Source organism: Semicossyphus pulcher, unplaced genomic scaffold, assembly GCF_022749685.1.
Source record: "Semicossyphus pulcher isolate SPU_LCO1_2020_fin unplaced genomic scaffold, fSemPul1.0.p SCAF_14, whole genome shotgun sequence".
NCBI classification, from domain to species: domain Eukaryota; kingdom Metazoa; phylum Chordata; class Actinopteri; order Labriformes; family Labridae; genus Semicossyphus; species Semicossyphus pulcher.
This window is the reverse complement of record NW_027211648.1, coordinates 29,901,271-29,922,204: the sequence shown is the minus strand read 5'-3', so window position 1 is coordinate 29,922,204 and position 20,934 is coordinate 29,901,271. Positions and strand designations below refer to the sequence as shown.

Genomic DNA, 20,934 nt, shown 5'->3' with positions numbered 1-20,934 from the left:
AACATGACTACCTGTGGCACCAACAATCATGCCCACAGACATTAACACACTGTCCATTGTCCTTTTTACGCACGTACGTGAGCATACAGCCGTGTGATCCAGCAGCAACAACAAGTTGATAAACATTTACAGCCGACCTTTCTCTGATGGTCAGACACAGAACTTTAATAAAGATAAGATCCTGTCCGGACCTGACGGCGTGCCTGGAGTTTTAAATAATGAATGAGTTACCTGCTGTGCCTCGCGTGTAAATGTTAAGTTTCGTTTCTGCTCAAAAACATTCAATACGTTAACAACAGGCTGTGGAAACTTAAAATAAAAAGGCCAGGCCTACACCAGTCCTTATTATGTAGGAGACAGTTTGTCTGCTGGTTTTAAAGAAGAAATAGCAACATGTGGACATGCTGTGGGGTTAGTCTGGTGCGCAGTCTGTTGACTGTGAGACCGGCTGCGGAGAACATGCGCTCAGACAGTACCGTGATGTCCCAGGAGCAGAGATACGCAACAAAGCTTTAACCGTTTAACTGCTCGTTTCATTTTGCTCTCTCCTCTCAGGCTCAGCTAAAAGTGTGTTTCCCAAATGTATGTTAAAAAAAGAGAACATTTTAATTAACCGTTTAACTGGTAGTATTACATTTCTTAACGGTTAATGGTTAACTTGTTAAAGTGCACATTCCTAACTTGCATTGCAACTTTTTAAAAAGCTGCTGCAAAATCACATTTCAGGCCACAACACAGAAAAATCAGCCAAATCCTGGAGGGACTGATTTTTGCTTTTTGCCTACTTATGTAAAACAGAGCAGTTATACAGTAATTATTGAAGAGTGAAAGATGAAGCTGTTTTGTATCCATCATTATCACCACCACTGTCATTATCTTTCATGAGTGCTTATCAGATAGTTAAACTGCGTCTGAAGCCCCGTCTGTCTCTGATGTCAGGCTCCTCACCCCGTCATCCAGTGTCGCTGCTCCGTACAGGTACAAACACCTCTTTTCTTCTGTTCTTTCTTTTACTCAAGACAGAAGAAAGACCTGAGTGTAAGACCTGTTCTTCTCACGTGCAGTAATTCAGTGGAGTTCAAGGATGACGAGCCATAACATTTATGAACGTCTTATCTCTGTGAAACTTGCAATAACAATATAAAGAGGATGCTCAGGGTCAGACTGGTTGCATAAAGCTGGTCAGCCGAAACTGTTTGATCCCTCTGGGTTCTGTAGAAACCAAACTTAAAAATAAAGCCCTGATATCGCCCCCTAGTGTCTGCAATTGTCAACTGTTTAAACCGTAACATAACTGCACATTATTAGGGCTCAATGTTTGGGTGTCAAGTATGGAAAGAACATGATGTTCTTGAGTTCCTACAGGAAACTTTAAGGAAACGGTATCAGACGGTTCAGTTGGACCTTGTGAAAAATTCCACACAGTATTCCAGAAACTGCATCCATGTTGGGCAACTCACCAACACACAACAAACCATACACACCCAGCAGTCATGCCCCAGAGGCCCAAATGGGATGTACCTGGGCTGATATATGGGTACCAAATTGGACATCAACCAATTTAGTCTTCAGTTTCCATTGAGGCCGTACTTGGGTTAACCTAAATGGGTTGACTTAAGTGCCCTTGATGGGCCCATAATGTATTAATTTAGTCTGCTTGGACCCCTCTAATAGCCATGTGTATTCTTCTTGGTTTCCCATGTGGTCTCCAACTCCAACGTGAAAGCCCACTCCGAGCCCAGTTAAGCCCACTTAACCCAGGTAAGGAACAAGAGGAACTTGGACGTGTTGGTTGGGAATGTTCAGTGCCAAAGGGAGCAGTGTGTCCTTTATGTAACGATGCAGAAAGGAAGAGTGAAACAATCTCTTGTTATGCAGCAGACAGAAAAGTACATCTATCGCACCCTGAATTAGGTTTGTTTTTTGGAACCTTGACTACAATCTTTTCCTAACTTTAACCATAGACACCTTCTAAAGAGGTTCTTCTTGAAGGTCTGATGTTCTACTCAGAACCATCGTGTTTTGTAGGGTTCTATATTTTTTCTTAGAACCCTCAGAAGACGAGGAAGTTCCTATAGATGAATCCTTTATAATGGCTATTTTAAAACCCTCCTGGGTGGGTTCTTGATAAAACTCTTTGAAGATAAAAGGGTCCGGTGGAACCTCCTAGGTCAGTTCAAGGTGAAACTTGGTATAAAAATAGAGGTACTTAGAAGGACCTCTTAAAGTGTTCTTGTTAACACCCTTTGAAGGGGAAAGGTACTGGGTTCTTTGTAGAACCTCTTGTACGGGGTTCTGGGTGGAGCAATTAGCAGTTGGTTCTATCTAATACTTTGTGTTGGGTTCTAGTTATTGTTCTCTAAAAGGAGGCCAAGAAGAAGCTGAAGACAATATGGCTTTAGTCTTTATTTTTAAAGTGAAGTTGTCTTGTGAGCTTCGTGGTGGTGCAGAGGTTAGCACTGTCGCTTTAAAAGCTTTTTCACAGCTAGGAGGTTCCTGGTTCGAGTCCCGGTCTTTCTGTGAGGAGTCTGCATGTTCTCCCCGAGCATGCGTGGGTTCCCTCCGGGTACCCCGGCTTCCTCCCACAGTCCAAAGACATGCTTGTTAGGGTCATTGGTGACTCTGAAATTGCCCGTCGGTGTGGATGTGAGCGTGAAAGGTTGTCTGTCTCAATGTGTCAGCCCTGGGATTGACTGGCGACCTGTCCAGGTGTAACTCCGCCTCCAGCCCTCTGCGACCCTGAACAGGAGAAGCAGTATAGATCATGGATGGATGGATGGATGGATGGATAGTTGCCTTGCACAGCAGGTGATTAAAAACATTGATAATAAAAGGAAAATGTTGTCACTGAACGACATCGAGGTTCTGCATAATCGTATTTTTACATTGTCAGTCAGAAAAAAAAAAAAGTTTTGGACCTACATTGAATTTCCAAAAGAAGGGGTTCGCTCTTTCTGCAGTGTCACTTGACTTCCCATTGGCTGGCCAATCCAAGCAGTTGCTCGACCGTCTCATTGCTGCGGATGGGTCCAAATTGACTTTTTTTGGATTACATGGATGGTAGCTGTTACGAACAGTGAATGAGGACATCCTGCAGATTTTAATACTTTTCTGTAAACGCATGAATTTGTCCTGATTCAGGTCTGAATTAAAGTACTTTGGGTCAACAAAGTCATCTAAGGTATCCTCTGGTGATCATGAATATCAAACCTAAACGTTCATCTTCCCAATAGCTGTTGAAAAATCTCGCTTTGGGGCAACTCGTTGGACAAACTGACCTCCTGCAACATCATAATCTTCAGGTCCTTCTGCTCAACAAATATGTATATATTCCTACTACTCTACTTATCCTACAACTGTGGTACACACACACACACACACACACACACACACACACACAAAAGAGACTGTTTGGCTTTTCTATTCCAAAGTGTTGCATCACTTTCATGTTGACCAAAGAGCAAATGCCAAAACAGGCACATGTCAAAACAATAGAGCCTTCCTCCTGTTTGTACCCACAGTCAGCAGATTCCAACTGCATCCACCACGCTTTAAATAACTTGGACAGGGGTCACTTATTTTTAAAGTTAGCAGCAGACACATTGTTTAACATGAGGATACACAGACATTTAGTATTCCTGAAACACACAATGTTGAACTTTAGCCGTTGATTTACGGGCAGATTGTAGATGTTTAACAGGAGGAGGCGTGTTAGCAGCTCCAAGGACAGAATAAATCTCTCACCCAATCTGTCAGAGTCTCTCCGCTCGCTGACAGTTTCCCTCTCCTCACCTCTCCTCCTCTTTATTCTCTCCACCCCTCAACAGCTCAGAGGCAAGCTTTTGATCAGCTCACACAGCTAATCTCAAAACTGTAGGAGCCAAATCCTGCAGCCCTGATTTCGGGTCAGCTGAGAGGGAAAGTCGAGTTTCAGTCCAGTGGAGTTTACAGGATTTGGGAGTCACCATGGTGGAGAGCATGGACTTGGAGAAGCAAGAGAAGCGTTACTGCATCCGTGCTAAGCATGTAGCCATCATCTGTGGGTTGGTGGTGGTGTGCGCTTTGGCAGTGGGCCTCGGGGTGGGTCTGTCCGGGTCAGACACCACCCCCGCTCCAACCCCCTCCATACCAGAGCCCACAGCAGGGCCTACACAGCCCCCTGTGCCTGGCAATGGACCCTGCACGCCTTCCACTGACTCCAGCGGCGACTGGAAGAACTTCCGTCTGCCTGAGTACGTGAAGCCGGTCCACTATGACCTCCACCTGGAGCCCAACCTGGAAGACGACACCTACACCGGGATAGTGGAGGTTCATGTGGAGGTCAGCAAGGTCACCCGCCACCTGTGGCTCCACATCAGGCAGACGTTTGTCAGCGCACTGCCCAAGCTGAGTCTGCAGTCCAGCGAGGGGGTCCATAAGGATGTGGGGGTGAAGAGCTGCTTTGAATACAAACAACATGAGTACGTGGTGGTGGAGGCCAGCCAGGATCTGCCCATCACCGGACCGGGAGAAGTGTACGTGCTCCGCCTGGACTTCCAGGGCTGGCTCAACGGCTCTGTGGTTGGCTTCTACAGGGTGGTCTACATCGAGGATGGGCGCCAGAAGTAAGTTCGCTGATTTGATTCTGTCTTGAAGAAAATGATCAAAAAACGTGAAAAGAAAAGAAGTTAACTGTTGGTGACGTGAATCCACTGAGCATCTCTTAACAGCATGAGAAAAATTAATGAGTAATGATTTAATATTTCTGTTTCTGATCATTTATTTGTTGGTGTATAAACAGATAGTGACATAACACCTGTAATTTCAATATATTTCCATTTGCTTTGAGCACATAATTACAGTTTAAAGTTACCTTTGGTCTTGTGTATAACAGTGAAGCTATTACCAAATATTCAGCAGTTTGAACAGAAATCATGGATGCTGTAATTGAAGAGATATATAAGTAGACGAAGACATTTACGTTGTCCTTTTCTTTAAGACTAAGATAAAGTGTGTTGTAAGGTATTGCTATGGTAACACAGCAGAGCATTAGGCAACTGAAAAAGGAAAATGACTACAGCAAAGAACAAAAACATAACTCAAAGTCGTCTTACTTTGCTGTTGTACATTCAGTCAAGATCTTTTAACTTTCTTTGTTCATCCATCTTTCCAACAACAGGATTGAAAAGTTAAAAAAGAACTCCTAAATGTCCCTTAGATTTTAACTTTTAAAAAATGTGATTAAATTCCCAATTTGAAAATGTTCCGGTTGCACCATCAAAGATATCTCTATTGCATACACATATTCCCTGAATCTAGTCTGATCCTGAGTCTTGCTCATGGGCCTAAAAAAGTGACTCAAATGCTCAATGAACTTTTATGTTCTAACCTCATATCTCAGGTTAACGATTGAAGTCTGGTGAACATGAGTTTCATAGAAAACATCAGTTAGGCAGCAAAACGTTACGAACTTTATTCTGGCTGGTTCCCTGACCCGCAGGTTTCTCACTGACCGATGACGTAACAGTCTCATGTGTAAATCACAGAGTCGGCCTCTAGTTGGAAACAGAGCCTTTTCAAATAATCACACTGGTTACTATTTAAGCTTTTATTTACAACAGCAATCAATAACTCCAAGTATTAATAAATCAATCAACGGCCATTTACGTTACTAATATACTTTCATTGTCATATTTATAGAGTCCAAGCTTGAAGGCTTTTTCTTGACCTTGGATAAAGGTGTTTGATGAATCAATCAAATCCATATCTCAGTTGTCATCGGTGTGCAATGGATGAAATTATGAGAGATACTGAGCTGTTAAATCATTCATCTCCATGAGGGAACTCCATCTACTGACAAAGACTGTGCAGTATGAGGAAACGCTCCACTCTACGGAAGCCCCAGGCGGACATGCATCCATACATTTTATTATTACATTTCACTCTGTTTTCCCGAGATAACGAGTCATTTCAGTTGTTTATTTATCTCGAGATAACAAAGCTGCTCCACCGTATCGTCAGATGATTATTACTCGTATCCTCAGAGCTGCAAAAGCACAAAACAAACACAGAAACAGGTTCAACTGACCTCATCAGTGTGGGCGATGACAGACTGTCCCGCTCTGTAACATCACTGTGAGCAGCCTGTTGTTCTGTTTTCTGGATCGACACCAAACTATCCCGTTATCACGGCAAAACCAGCTTTGTTATCTTGAGATAAGGAGATTAATAAGTCGAACAACTGAAATTATTCGTTATCACAGGAAACACAGTAAATAAAACACATGGATGCATGTCCGCTTAGGGCTTCCGTACCAATCCATGAACCAATACAATCAATAAAATTGTTCTTTATTTAAATAACAATGTTGCTTCTACTGGTCAGCTTAATCTTGGCTTTTGTATGAAGTTAATACAAAGTTATATTTTAGATGAGGTGATAATCTCTCCAGAATCTGCAATATTTTGAGAGGGTTCGAAAAAAGGTGCTAACTGGAACCAGAAATAGTTCTTCCAAGTGACGACAGTAATAGAAGACATATTTCTATCTTTCAATAAAAGGTTGCAAACAGTTCTTAAACCCTAAAAGGTCTTAAGATACAAGAAAGATTGAATAAATGGTGCTCCAAGGAAATTTAGCAAAAAAGTCCTTGGTGAAGACAAACTGGTTCCGTAAAGACGACCACTTAACGTTTTTTTGAGCATTTAAAAATGATATGATGGATTGATTGAAAAAACTGTTGGCTGCTTGTTGACACTCTTTCATTCAAAAAAATGTCCACACCCCAATTATCATTTTGTACCCAACCATGTGGACATTCACCTAGGTAGATTGTGGGTGTTGGGTTCAGCTGAATCAGCTGAAAGTTAGATGTTTGCAGCTTCATGGAGAGCAGCTGTGCTCAGCTTATATTTGTGTCAGTTATGATGGATCCTCGTGGTGTCACATGTTTAGGCTGCAGGAAAGAAATGACCAAAACATCCTTGGGAACTTCTCAAACCCCTCCAGAGACAAAACCGCCGTCAGTCCTGTCTGTTCTAAACAGTCATTGTTTCATTGGCTAGCTGACTCATGGATTATGCTTCAGAAGCGGCTTAAAACGTGACAAAAAGTCTTTGGGGAATTACAATTACTCAAGATACTTGACAGAGTATCACTTTGCAGGTTAGGTTTTGGTAAGGGTCCTGATCGAGTTCAGTGGGTCTGCTTTGTTTGGTACTTCCTTACAACAGATGGTGGTCAGGGGAAGTAACTCATGCACAGCATCAGAGGTGGTCTCAATCAGAAACAGTTTGCTTTGTGTACAAATTAAAACAATTTGGGGAAGTGAAAACTATAAGAACAAGATGTAAAGCACTTCCTCTTAAACACTCTCTTCTTCATTTGATCACCAGAAAGATTGCAGCGACTGATCATGAGCCAACAGATGCCCGCAAGTCGTTTCCCTGCTTCGATGAACCCAACAAGAAGGCCACCTACCAAGTCTCCATCACTCATGATCAGACCTATGGAGCTCTGTCCAACATGCCGCCTGTGGTAGGACTCAAGCAACACAATCATTTTAAGAGCATAGATACTGTTTCATTTCAAAATGCTACATACACAAGTATCTTTGGCTTTGTTCAGACTGCAGGCAAGATTTGTTTCTCAATTCAGATCTTTACGACGGAATATCCGCAAAGGTTTTTGTATGAATCAGGTCGAGTTCGTGTGTCCAGACATTGTTGGCCTCTAAGTTTGTGTGGTAAAACGTAGGCATCATTAACTACCTTAATGTAGCCCTCCAAACAATCCCGCTCTGTGCTAATCGCAGCAGGGATTCTGCTCTGATCTGCTCAGCTGTCTTTGATGCACTTCTCTTACTCTGGATTTGATGTCCTTGTTGTTTGTTGCATGAGGATTGATGCAAAACGACACTTTGATTTAAGTGAGCATCCAGGCATCCGTAGAAATGGACTTGCAGTCTAAACAAGGCCATAGAGTATCCTGCTCCTCATGTTGATCATTATTAGCATAGAAGTTATCAGAGAGGGTGAAAGCAGGGGAGTGAAAAATACTTCCAAGTGACGAAAACTCCTCGAACAAAAGCTGACAAGTGATGTCAGCTGGCAACTTATTTCCCAACACAAACAGTGTGTGATTAGGTACTTATAGACAGGCCAATGGTACTTATCCTCTTTCCTGTTGTCACAGCAGAAGAACAACAGATTCAGTTGATTAAATTAATTATTGCTCTGTCCATCTCGTTCCATTTGAGTGGCTCAGACCACCAAACAAATGAAAAGTCACAGTTAGGAAGAGGACCAGACTGTCACTGGCAGAATGTTGTCATAGATTACTGCCAGCCAATCACTACTGACTTGCACTTTTAGATTATGACAGAGGCTACGAGGAATACCTCGTTCTGACCTCCACAACTACTGAGAAAGTCGTGGAGTGTATTAAGACGTGGATTACCTGGCAACAAAACAATGGGCCGAAGATCAAATCTGAGTTACTCAGAGAATTAGAGAAAAACAAAATGTGCTTAAGGAAACTATAAAGTATAAAGATTGCTCAAGCAGAGGGAATAGAATCCGAAATGTCAGCATAGAAAGTTTGGGACTGAACTCATAAAGTTGTGGGTTAAAGAACAAATCAAGCTGTGGTTGACTCTCCAACAGGAGCTCACAATCGAAGGAGCTCAACTCGTGAAAATATATGAGACTAACACCATGAAACACTTAGAGCTGCGGACACTGTTCTTGGCGTGGACACGGGCACGGGCTTATGTCATTCAGACGCTCCACCAAGACACTCTAATTTCAGACCTGCCAATGGCCAAACCTCAGAGGGTCATAATGGGACCTGAAGACTGTGATTTTGTGTTGCAAGGCCGTAGTTATCTGAGGAAAACAGCTGTTGTAGAAACAGTAGGATAATAGCCTCTTATGACACAAAATTACAGCGTATAAGGGGATCATTTATTTACAAGAAAAGGAGCGATCATGTATTGGGTTGGATGGGTCACATCTTCTGTACTCAGGAAGGAGGAAGAGATGGCTTTAACCAGGAAGCATAAGGTGGAACTATCCGTTGTTTGGCAATTAAGCAGTAAAAACAGATCCAGATATGGATTGGTCCTGTTTCAATTCTGGATGCTATACTGTCTTATAAAGTATAAAATAGTATGCCACCATCATTAGTTGGCCAAACATAAGCTGATGAAAGCCTTAACCTATTTCACTGGTCAGGTAGTCACAAACAAAGCCTCAAACTCTTCTGTTAGACCTCTCTGAAGTGTTGCCGGCCAAGCCTCTGCCTATAAGAAAGATGGCCTTGCGGTTAAGATGCATGAGGGTCTGGAGGGTTTGTAGTACAATGTTGTACCACAGACAGAGTGAAGCAAATGTTTCCCATGTGTTGATAAGTTACAGCAGTCAGCAGAAAGTGTCCAGATAAGCTCTGGTTCAAGTACAGCGGTTGTGAAAAGAGTTTTTGTTGGGTTCAGTGAATAAAGCTCCTGTTTTATGCAATATCACCACACGACCCTTCTGTAGTTCTTAATCAGTCAGGCTAAAGCTAACTGAGTCAGTCTAAAGAACCAGAAGTCTCCCAGCTGTTGTTCAAAGGACTGATTCTCTTGAGGGACGATGTTATGTGATGAGTTAAATGTTCTGTCCTGTTGCTTGTTTTTAAGGTTCATCAAAAATAATTCTGTTTTTTTCTTTCAGCAGAACAGGTAGCTTCCTTTGTGTGCGCTTGTAAAATTTATATTTGAACCATATTGTATATTTGACTATATAGACTATTAGCTTAAACTAACGACTACGAGTGGCATAGGAAAATCTTCTGTGGTTGAAAGTCAGGGGAGGCCCTATTAAACAGGGCTTCCCTATGAAGTCCTTGTGCGTACCTTGCCAATAAAACAGTTCCTAACCCTTTTAGACTGGTGAATGGTTGCTGTAGATGGAAGGAGCAGCATTGCTGCCATGGTTGAGGGAATATAAAACAAAAGAGGAAGCCAGGCTCGGAGGGAACACTGTGAATACTAAAAGCAAAGGAATCAATCTTGTGCCTCTGTTTTCGGGGCCTGGGGATCCACCCAACACCATAGTCTGAGTGACATCCACATTGACCCATTAGCCTTTCCCTCTTCCTCTCCAGGGAGCCCCTGAAAAACTGCCAGGCAATAAACTCAAGACCTCCTTCAAGAAGTCCGTTCCCATGAGCACATATTTGGTATGTTTCGCTGTGCATCAGTTTGGATTCGTGGAAAGAACTTCTGCCTCAGGAATTCCTGTGAGTTTACCATTAAGTGTTGCTGTCAATGCCGTCACTTACAACAAGTGTTGCACCAAAGTTTGCACCAGTGCATGCACTAATGTGTGTTTTGTCTTCCTGTGATGTCAAAGTTGAGAATCTACGCCCAACCGAGCCAGTTAGGAACTGCAGAATATGCAGCCAACACAACCAAGATCATCTTTGACTACTTTGAGGAATATTTCAACATGACGTACTCCATCTCAAAACTGGGTACGATAAGACAAACTCTTGTATGACTCCACATTAGGTAGTAAAATGGCTGTCATAGTAACCAAAGCCTGGGACGGTTATGTTGCAACACATTCTCACTACAAACTGGTCAGTGGCCCAAGCCTTCAAAATATGGCAATCCAAAAACCCCTCTAGCAGCAATTTTGCATGTGCAGAGCTCTTTAACATGTGGACATAAAAATACTATGAAGATGAAGTGAACGTAAAAAATATTTGGTACTGTTTGGGAAAATATTGTAAAAAACTACGAGAGGAATGTTATGTAACTGATGCACCGTATTTGAAGCGACTAACGTTGGTTACATAGCAACCCAAGGGGACTTTGTTGCTCTTCATACTGTGTCACCTGACTTCAACGCCAAATCCAAACAATAAGTTCAAGTGTCCAGAGATTATGTTTGAGGGGAACCTACAGCTTCTTATTTTAAAGCCTGGGGCCACTGACCAAGCTGTTTGAATGTGTCACTTTTGGGGATCTGACATGTTGTCGATCTCTTTATACAGTCTATGCTCAGACCTGTTGTCTGTGTAGGTGCTATTTTTAACTTATAAACTGACTACACTGGCCTCGCTGTGTTGGTCTGATCCAGATAAGATCGCCATCCCTGACTTTGGTACTGGTGCCATGGAGAACTGGGGCCTCATCACGTACAGGGAGACCAACCTGCTGTATGATGAGAAGGAGTCGTCCTCCTACAACAAGCAGCGAGTGGCCAGCGTTATTGCCCACGAGCTCGTTCACCAGGTACCTGCTTACTTATACTTTTTATTTTATCTGTGCATTTTATTCTTTCGTTTTCAGTCACTACTGATGTTTGAGGGCAGTAAAGTGGCCGTCAGTGAAACGCAAAATATCCTGCAGATGTTTCAAATTAAAAGCATTCACATATTTAGGTGTTTCCAGTTGCTTGAATGCTTTATATCTGTGTTTGTGTTCAAAAAATCTGTAGGTAACAAAACTGATGATCTGACTACAGATGAGTACAGGTTTATCCAGTCAGCTCGGTAGCACTTTGTTAATGGTGTAACTTTTTTATCTTTATATTGTACCTGGCCGGAAAGACAAGCAGAGTTCAGAGTTCCAACGTGTCAATGTTTAAAATCTGCTCATGTTGCTTTTGTTCAAGACTTTTATGACACATAATCCAGGAACATCTGTTTCCATGATATCAGCTGTTTTACTCTGAGGGGAGATAAGAAGCCGGGAAACAGACAATAAAGGTTTATGAACTGTTGGTGTGCAAACAGTCTGCTGGGTAACAAGCTTTTAGGAGGCACGTGTACTGAACGATGAACATTAAGTGAGTCATTATGTGAGGGTGAATTGATAAAGGTTTATTGTGTGTTTTTGTGGTAGTGTGATTTATTTCAATCGGTCGATTTTATATCGTTTTATTGATCCACAGCAGGGCATTAAAAGCTCGTACAGAACAACAGTGTCACGGCATACCTCACTGCTAATCTTATTTTCTTTTCTAACAGCACAAATGTCAGACAGTACGTTTGAATAGGGTCCTAAAATCCTTTCAAAAACCTAAACAATATACAATGTTTCATAATGTGACATAGTTTCAAACATCTTAGAAAAATAATCAAAAGAAAATTGAACCATATCAACGACTTGCAGCTTTTGCCCTTCGTCATGAAGGTGGAGACGTGTGCTGTTGTTAAAAGCTTTGCATGATTTATAGCAGCACAATAACTGAACAGAAGATGGATCTCCATCTTCAGGCAGCTGATCAAACATTTGTAGAAGAGATATTGCTTGCTGGGTTGGTGTTTTGTACAAGCTTACAGATGTTTAATGAAATGCATTGGTGCACGTAAACACCAGACCGCCTCAGATCACATCCCATGTAAACAGCTGTCCCCAACTGATTCCAATCAGACGGGAAAATGGTGTCCATGTTAACGCCTCTCCTGTCTTATTGAAAGCCCTCCAAGAATCGAATGGATTAAACCTTTTAAACTGTCACTTAACAAACATCAGATGTGTTGGAAACAGGGGATGTTATAAATTGAAGCCTTTCTCTAATAAACACTGGCCTGGTTCTTTCTGGACTCAGAATAAAGGCAGCCAAAGGTGTCACTTCTACCCCAACGTGTTAAATAGTCCCTTCAGATTCTGTATGCAGGTTACTTTCTTTCCTCATAACTCATGTCACGTGTTCTTCCAGTGGTTTGGGAACATTGTGACCATGGATTGGTGGGACGACCTCTGGCTTAACGAGGGCTTTGCCAGTTTCTTTGAGTACATCGGAGTGGAGAGAGCAGAACCAACGTGGGGCATGGTGAGCTGTCCTTTAAAGACACAACAAAGACGCACCAAACTATCCATCATAATGATTAAACTCGTGTCCCCCTGTTCTAACACAGCGAGACATCATGATCATCAGTGACGTGCTTCCTGTCATGGTGGACGATGCCCTCGTCTCCTCTCACCCCATCATTGTGGACGTATCGACCCCTTCAGAGATCACCTCTGTGTTTGATGCCATCTCGTACAGCAAGGTACTGGAAGACCACACACAATGAAGGTTTCAATCTCAAGCTCCCAAAGAATGTTTGTAATGAAAATGATCCCTTATCCAGGGAGCGTCCATTCTTAGGATGCTGGAGGACTGGATGGGAAAAGAAGAGTTCAGAGACGGCTGTCGAGTAAGTCAGAGACAGATCGGTGATAGATATTCAACTATAGATCAACTATAAATAGATCAAAATAGAGATTAATGTTCATTAAAGTTTGGATTGTTTGGGCAGCTCACTCGTCTGTTCTTTCTTTTCTCTTCTTTCAACAGAAATATTTGAAAGACTACTACATGACGAACGCCAAGACAGCAAACTTCTGGGCATCTCTCGCCAGTGTATGTTTAAACTTTAACAGTTTTATCGTAAAGTTTTTGCACAAAGTTCAGAAGTATGAAAGTAACATAATTCTTGGGGCCAAATGGGCCAATCAAAGTCCATCCACTCGTTCTTGTTTTTTCCTCTGACAGTCTCAGACTGTTATTCCAAGTGTGAGACATCATTACAGAAAGGATCTTTACAGAGAGAGACCTTTTTGTTACAGAGGAAGAGGATTTTTTAAACCACTAACAGACGTTACATTCCTCTCTTGGAAGCCACCAGACTCCACTGACAAAAACAGCAGTTTTGTGGAAGTGGCAGACTCATTACTGCCTCGATTACTTTGTGTTTTTGTTTAATTGTTAATGATCAAAATATTGTGTTGGATGCAAACTTACCATTTAAATCACCAAAGTTGCACAATAACATAAACAAACTAACCAAGCAAGGCAACAGTAGAGCAGCAACTGCAGCATCTTTTTCAATGGAGTCTGGTGTATATGATTCAGGTTTAATATACCAATCTAACACAGAGAGATAAAAAAGCTCAAGCTTTTCCTCAAGCTTTGTTGTTGAATATCTCTGAACAGTAACCACTGTATCCCCTCTGTGCACAGGTGAGCGGGTTGCCTGTAGCAGAGGTTATGGACACATGGACCAAGCAGATGGGTTATCCTGTGCTGGACCTATCCGTCTCAGAGACGGGCGCAAAGTTGACCCAAAAGCGTTTCCTCCTCGATCCTAAAGCTAACGCCGCCGAGCCTCCTTCACCTCTTGGGTCAGTGAAACAAAGAAGATACCCGCTCATCCCTTTCACACATTAAATCTTCAGTGGGTTGGCATGGTTACCCATCAAGCCACACAAAATGTCCAAAGGCTGTCAAATGCTTCCTCTGCTGTTGTTCAAAAAGTAATCAAGTGAGAAATTTGAAATGTTCTCATAGACTTCTATACAATCTGACCTCTTTTTGCAACCTGTGCAGTCTACCCCTGCTGTTCACACTGAGAACATAGAGGAGCATTGAGCAGCCAAAGGGCCAGTACATTTTCTCAGGAGTTGGTGGAAGCCAAAGCGGAGTTTAAGTCAAGGTCAAGAGATGATGATGAGTGCATCTTTGAGGAAACAAATCCAGATGCAGATGGCCTAAACATTTAAAATGTGTATGGGTTGGTTTTGTTGCCAGTGCATTAATAATAATGAATGTTTTTCTGTTACAGGTACAAGTGGACAATTCCAGTGAAATGGCACTCTGTGACAACTGACAAAAATATGTTGCAGATGTTTGACAAGAGCGCCACAGGTAGAACGCTCAGATGTATTATTGTGTCAGAAAAATCAAAGAGATACGATGAACACTCTCCCTTTACGTCAGCCAATAAATAAATAAATAAACTCATCTTATTGCCTGTGTTGATTTCCAGAGCAAGTCATCAGTGGCTACTTGGCCTCGGTGGACGGGCTGCTGAAGGTGAACAATGATCACATCGGATTCTACAGAGTCAACCATGACAGCGTCACGTGGAGCGCCATCAGCCAACAGCTTGAAAACAACCACACGGTAACGCTGCACACACACCACGGCTGTGTCCCAATTCAGGGGCTGCATCCTTCGAAGGATGCGGCCTACGGAGGATGAGTCCAACCACCACCAACTGTTCCCGCCCTTAACCTTGCGTCACAAAGCCTCGCTCCTAGCTGGTTAGCTAGATCACATAACTAACGTCACGTAATGTCACCTATTATTTAAGTTTCAAGGCCCCTTTTGTTTTTTTAACGTTTGTATCTCTAGCTATTCGAGTTGAAACCAAAAACGTTTACATTTAAAGTGTATTCCTCGGCCGCTGGAGAGTCCACCATCTCTTTTGAATTGACGTGCACTGAATCTGTGGATACATTAGGCCACGAAGGATGCATCTGACTTTAGTAGAACTTCTAGAGCTGAAGTTTCCATGTTCTATTTTTTACCTGTATTGCCAACTTGTTCTAATAAATGTAAGAGTAGACCAGAGGGAGAATCTAACCAAAAAATGACCTATTATGTCTCATTGATGTTTGGTGTCTTGGGGAAGTTAACTGTAACCATAATCTCATCCCAATGACATCACTGTTATTTTATGTCAATCATCCATTTGACTCAGTTTCCTTCCTCACACAGGAGTTAGATGCAGCCGATCGAACGAGCTACATCGACGATGTCTTTGCTCTTGCCAGGTCAGATTTCACCTCTGAACACAAACACACTATGTGAACATTCACTCATATTGTTGTTGGTAAAACTGTCTCACTTCACCGCTCAGGGCCAACGTGATCGATTATGGTAACGCCTTCAACCTCACCCAGTACCTGACCGATGAGGCCGACTACATAGTCTGGGACCGAGTGGCCTCCTCTATCGCCTACGTTCGGGACATGCTGTCAGGCAACGCTGCGCTCTACCCAAAGTTTCAGGTAAGATAGGCGACTATTACCAACGTCTGTTGGGCTATCACTCATTCACCAGACGTTCATCTGTGGGAAAGATATTCTCTGGAGTCTCTGGGATCATAAAATTCAACTGAAGGCTTGATAAGAAAATGCAGAGATTATAATATCCATTATGAGTCGACTTAAGATAAGATAAGAAACACTTTAATGTCCCTGCAGGGAATATTTTTTTGGGACTCTGTCCTGAAGTCTCACAGAGAATGAAAATAATACATACTCCATAGAAAAACATATAACGACACAACTTCTGACAGTAGCGACATATTGCACAACATATTGGCCACACTTACCTTACCTGTAACTGAGAATCTGAATAGACACAGGCAGAAATTGATGTTAATCGAGCGACTCCAGCTGGTTCGACTTGGGGTGTTTAAAATATTATCTCATCACTCCTCAAATTTCTGCATGTAAAAAAACTGTGAGGAGTGATGAGGTCGGAGCCCCGACGCCAAACACAATCTGTGTTCTGCTGCTGCGCTAAACACTTCAAACTATCACAAACACGAGTCTGACTGAAACAACGGTTCAACATGGTGGGACTAATGACGGACATGTTTAGAGAAGAGATGACTCTGGCATTGATAAGAGAAGATAAGAGCCGGTACATGTTTGGGTAGGTCACTCATAAAGGAGAGAGTATGTCATCAGCGTATAGTGAAATCTGGTGTTTCCTGTTCCCCTGTTAATGCCAGTTTGCTTCCTGGCTAGATAAGTTGTTCTCAATTCGGAGTCATGTTAGTCTTCTGATTTATGTGAAGTTCAAACCGTTACATGATAGGAGATCTGCCTGCAAGGTTACGCAAAATAAACAACAGGAATTATATCTCAAACAGCGAACAAGCCAGAAACTACAAAACCCACTTTTTAGTAATCTGAATATTGAACACATGCAGTATTGTGCAATGTCATGCAAGGGTACAATGATGAGCTCTTGTCTTGTCCCTTTAAAGACATGATTTGGTGCAAGGTTCTGTATTGGTGCTCATGACGACCATGCTTTTCTGTCTTTTTCAGAAACTGTTCAGAGAACATGTTCGAGCCATTTCAACACAGCTTGGATGGAAGGACGAAGGAACACAGACGCAGAGGTACGTCAGGAACAGTGCAGACTAAAACAAAAGACCACATTCCCTGTGCTCTAATCATGCAAAATGCCTTGCTGGTGTTGCTGTCATGTGACTGTGATGTGTTTGGCAGGTTACTGAGGGAGACTGTGCTCAGCATCGCTTGTCAGATGGGAGATCAGGACGCTCTGAATGAAGCGTCTCAAATCTTTGACCAGTGGATTTCTGGATCTCTCAGGTATTACAAACTTAATTAGGGTCAAATTTCCTTACAGAAAATAAGGATCTAAACGACCAAACGTGCAGATTAATTATAGAGGTTTCTATCATTGTCCATAACCAGCAGAATGGACATCAAGACTTACTGCGCTTGACAACATGTTTTATATCTGTGGTAACCTGACATGTCTCTGTCTTCCCTGACCCTCCGACCTGCAGCAGTGTAGCCGTGAACCTGAGGCTGCTGGTATACAGGTACGGCATGAAGAACTCGGGCACAGTAGACAAGTGGAACACGATGTTCCAGAGGTACAAAGTCACTTCTCTGGCTCAGGAGAAGGACAAGCTGCTGTACGGACTGGCATCAGTGGAGAACGTGGAACTCCTCTACAAGTAATTCACACACCTCTCACTCAAACACTTTTCTCTGTTGTTCAAGTTTGATCATGTGGAGAGGATAACCTGTGTTGTGTCCAACAGGCTGCTGGAGGCGTCTAAAGATGAGGCTGTGGTGAGGAGTCAGGATCTGTTCACTTTGGTCCGGTATGTGTCCTTAAACCCTCTGGGGCAGAGCATGGCCTGGGACTGGACCACACTCAACTGGGACTACCTGGTCAAAAGGTAAGTGCAACATGGTCTGTTACCTGACAGACATTGGAGGCAACAACCAGAAACACAGCTGAGACTTTTATCAAACAAGCAGTTGAGGTGACACATACTCGTTTGTCAAATCTGATGATGATATAAATAGTGATTTGTTTTACAAGCAGGTAAAATATAACAAGGTCCTGGTGCCAACAGAGAAAATTCACTTAAAAGCATCTGCTGGTTAGAAAAGGAATAAAAATCTCTTTGCTTTGGACCTTTTATCTTTGGTCAGACCGTTTCTGTCTTTTGCTGTGAGGAAACAGAAGGAGCCTCTCAATAAAAGATAAAAATGACGGAGATTTTAACCGACTGAAAAAGGATTTAGTTTCCACAGGAGGTGAATTCTCTGTTGCCTCTGGTGTTCACGTCAAACTTACGGCGATCGTTGAAATAAGCTTGGAAATCAGAGAACTTGACCACTTCTTAGGCTACTGAGAGCGCCCCCTACAGGAGCACTTCTGTTGTGTTGACTGGATGTGGAGCATTTTTTTTCTGTGTTTGTGTATTTTTGTCTTTGTTATTTGCAGAGCGTTTCCATCATTGCATGTTTTTGAATTGGCATTGTCTCTGAATTCGCAGCCTGTTTCCTCTCATGGAAACCGCTTGGGCCGTTGCAGCACGACTGCCCGTGTTGGCCACTGTTCAAAGCACAATAGCAGCACCTACTAGTACCTGACATGTTCCCAAACAGGCCTTAATGTTGGCTCTTATTAAAATATTAATAGAGTAGAAGGACTATTTATATTTTATTCTTATATATTATATAATATGTATCTTATTATATGAACCTGCACTTATGTCCACTGAGGGCTTCCGTATATTACAGTTTCAGTTGTAATATTTTAACCATCAACCATCTCACAAGCATCCTGTTGTTTCTAAGCTTTTACTGCACATGCACGCTGCCTTGTTACACAACCTGTTGTAAAGAAGAAATAAACGTCTCTATAAATGTAACCAGATTCTTCTGAGGTCATGTTTTCTGGCAATGAAAGAGTGATGAGGAACAAGAAGAGTCACGTTTGTGTCCACCTGATGATTGTATCTCTAATCGTCCCTCTCGTTTGAGCTCTGACTTTACACACAAAATAACTCTATATGGCTGTATAACTATTAAAGGATGTGTTTATTGGTCAGCTGTAACGTGCACACACAAGATCACCTTGTGATAGTGTGTCCACTGATAAAGATTCTGATTGTTCAGGAGATAAAACGACACAACTCTTTTAACATTAACCCAAATGACGGCGTCACTGTTGATAAGAGAGGACAAACTGCAGAGCAGAGTATCTGAGATATAATCTGTAATAACCTTTCATTCACTAAACTCCCAAAAGCCTTTTAATGTTTCTTTTTATCTGTATTTTTCTGATGATGATCAACTCTTTTCTCTCTTCTCAGGTACACCATCAATGACCGGAACCTCGGTCGCCTGCTCACACGCATCTCCACCAGCTACAACACAGAGCTGCAGCTGTGGAAGGTCAGCACTGACACTTTGTGCAACTTAATAACTCCTACTTTACTTTGTAATTTCATAAAATTACTGGTTGGTTTCAAGCAGCTTCCTGCTTTTCTTTTGCTGCACTGAAGAGCAGGTCGTTGTAAATTGTTCTTCACTGTAAATTGCACAGTTGTTAACATTATTTCTTAAGAAATTTACCGCTTAAACTCTTTCTTTTAAGTAAGAAATACTCCAGAATGGCCTGAAAGCTAGCTGAGAACGCTGTCTGTGCTCAGCTTCTTTTTTATCTCCAGACTTAAAAGTTTAAAGATCTGCCAGAAGTTGTGTTTTTAATCATATTTCTGTGAAGATGACGTCTGGGTAAACTATTTCTACTGACATTTTAATACTTTTCCCCACAGTGAAAACGTATCCCAACTGCAGGATAATATTATTTACTGAAGGTTGAAAAGACGATGAAATGTTTGAGTCTTTTTGTCGAGGCCTCTTGTAACACATTTCTTCTTTGTGCCCTCTTAGATGCAGCATTTCTTCGGTCTAACTCCTGATGCTGGAGCTGGAGAGATGCCTCGGCAGCAGGCGCTGGAGACGGTGAAGAACAACATCGAATGGATCCGGTCGAACGAGGGCGAGATCAGAGGGTGGCTGGAGAGCAACGTGGCCTGACAGACAGACTGTCACCTGTACAGAAAGAGAGAGCACACAGCCCTCTGGACAGATGGACCTTTTATCGCTCAGCACATACAGGATGTGTTTGTGTTGAGTTTGTGTTTTTTCTGAAGGGGCTGCTGATGTGAATTAGAGGTGATCTCAGGCCCTGTTTTTACATATTTTGGGGTCTCAAAGACTAAATCAGCTGGCAGCCAAACAACAGGCTGTAATGGCTCCAACATAATTCTTGGCTGCATATGCCAGGTCAAAGGTCGTCCACTAAAAGTTCTTGTTGTTTCAGGCTCAGATAGTTATTCTAAGTGTGTGACAACATCACAGGAAGGATCCCTACAGAGATAGACCTTTTTGTTACAGAGGAAGATGATTGTTTTAACCACACACAGACGTTACATCGCTCTCTGCACACACACCAGACTCCGTCGACAAAAGCAGCAATTTTACCTCATAGAAGACAGGATTTGTTTGTCCACTGCTGTCTCAAATGGTTTCATTGTTTGTGTTATTGTGTGTAAAGCTTACTGTTTAAATCACCACAATCACACAATAACACAAACAAACTAACTGACAGAGGCAGCAGTTCCCCAGCAGCTCCTGTGTTCTGTGAGGTAAAATCACTGTTTTTGTCTATGGAGTCTGGTGGCTTTGAAGAGAGTGATACAACAGCTGTTTAAAAAGAGCATGTTACCCTTTCTCTAATGCTGTAATGACAAAAAGAAGAACTTTTAGTGGATGTTTTTTAACAGCCATTACAGCCTGTTTAACGGCTGCCAGCAGACGAGAGTAAATCATTTAGACTCAAGACAAACAGGTTTAAAAAGTACCTCAATGAACCTTAAACAGATAATCAAAACAAACACCCACCCTATACTGTAAGCATTTTACAAGAGAAAAATGTGCACCTGAATTCTTAAATTCAATTTTATTTTGAAAGTTGCTCCACAAACTCTGCACACTCACTCTGCAGTCCGTTTGGTCTTATTAAGCAGGTTTTTGGCTTACATATATATATTGTTTT

General features: G+C 42.2%; 1 protein-coding gene across 1 annotated transcript; it reads left to right on the top strand.

Annotated features, from left to right (window-relative positions):
* Positions 1–3,966: 3,966 nt before the first annotated feature.
* On the top strand, positions 3,967–19,913 carry enpep (glutamyl aminopeptidase). Its single transcript, XM_069662251.1, has 20 exons — positions 3,967–4,604; positions 7,375–7,516; positions 10,127–10,261; positions 10,375–10,495; positions 11,107–11,261; positions 12,694–12,807; positions 12,893–13,027; positions 13,109–13,174; positions 13,315–13,380; positions 13,981–14,141; positions 14,582–14,664; positions 14,786–14,922; positions 15,520–15,575; positions 15,662–15,812; positions 16,866–16,939; positions 17,049–17,153; positions 17,354–17,527; positions 17,615–17,755; positions 19,184–19,265; positions 19,767–19,913. Exons 1-20 carry the CDS (start codon positions 3,967–3,969, stop codon positions 19,911–19,913), a joined length of 2,883 nt encoding a protein of 960 aa, XP_069518352.1.
* Positions 19,914–20,934: the final 1,021 nt, after the last annotated feature.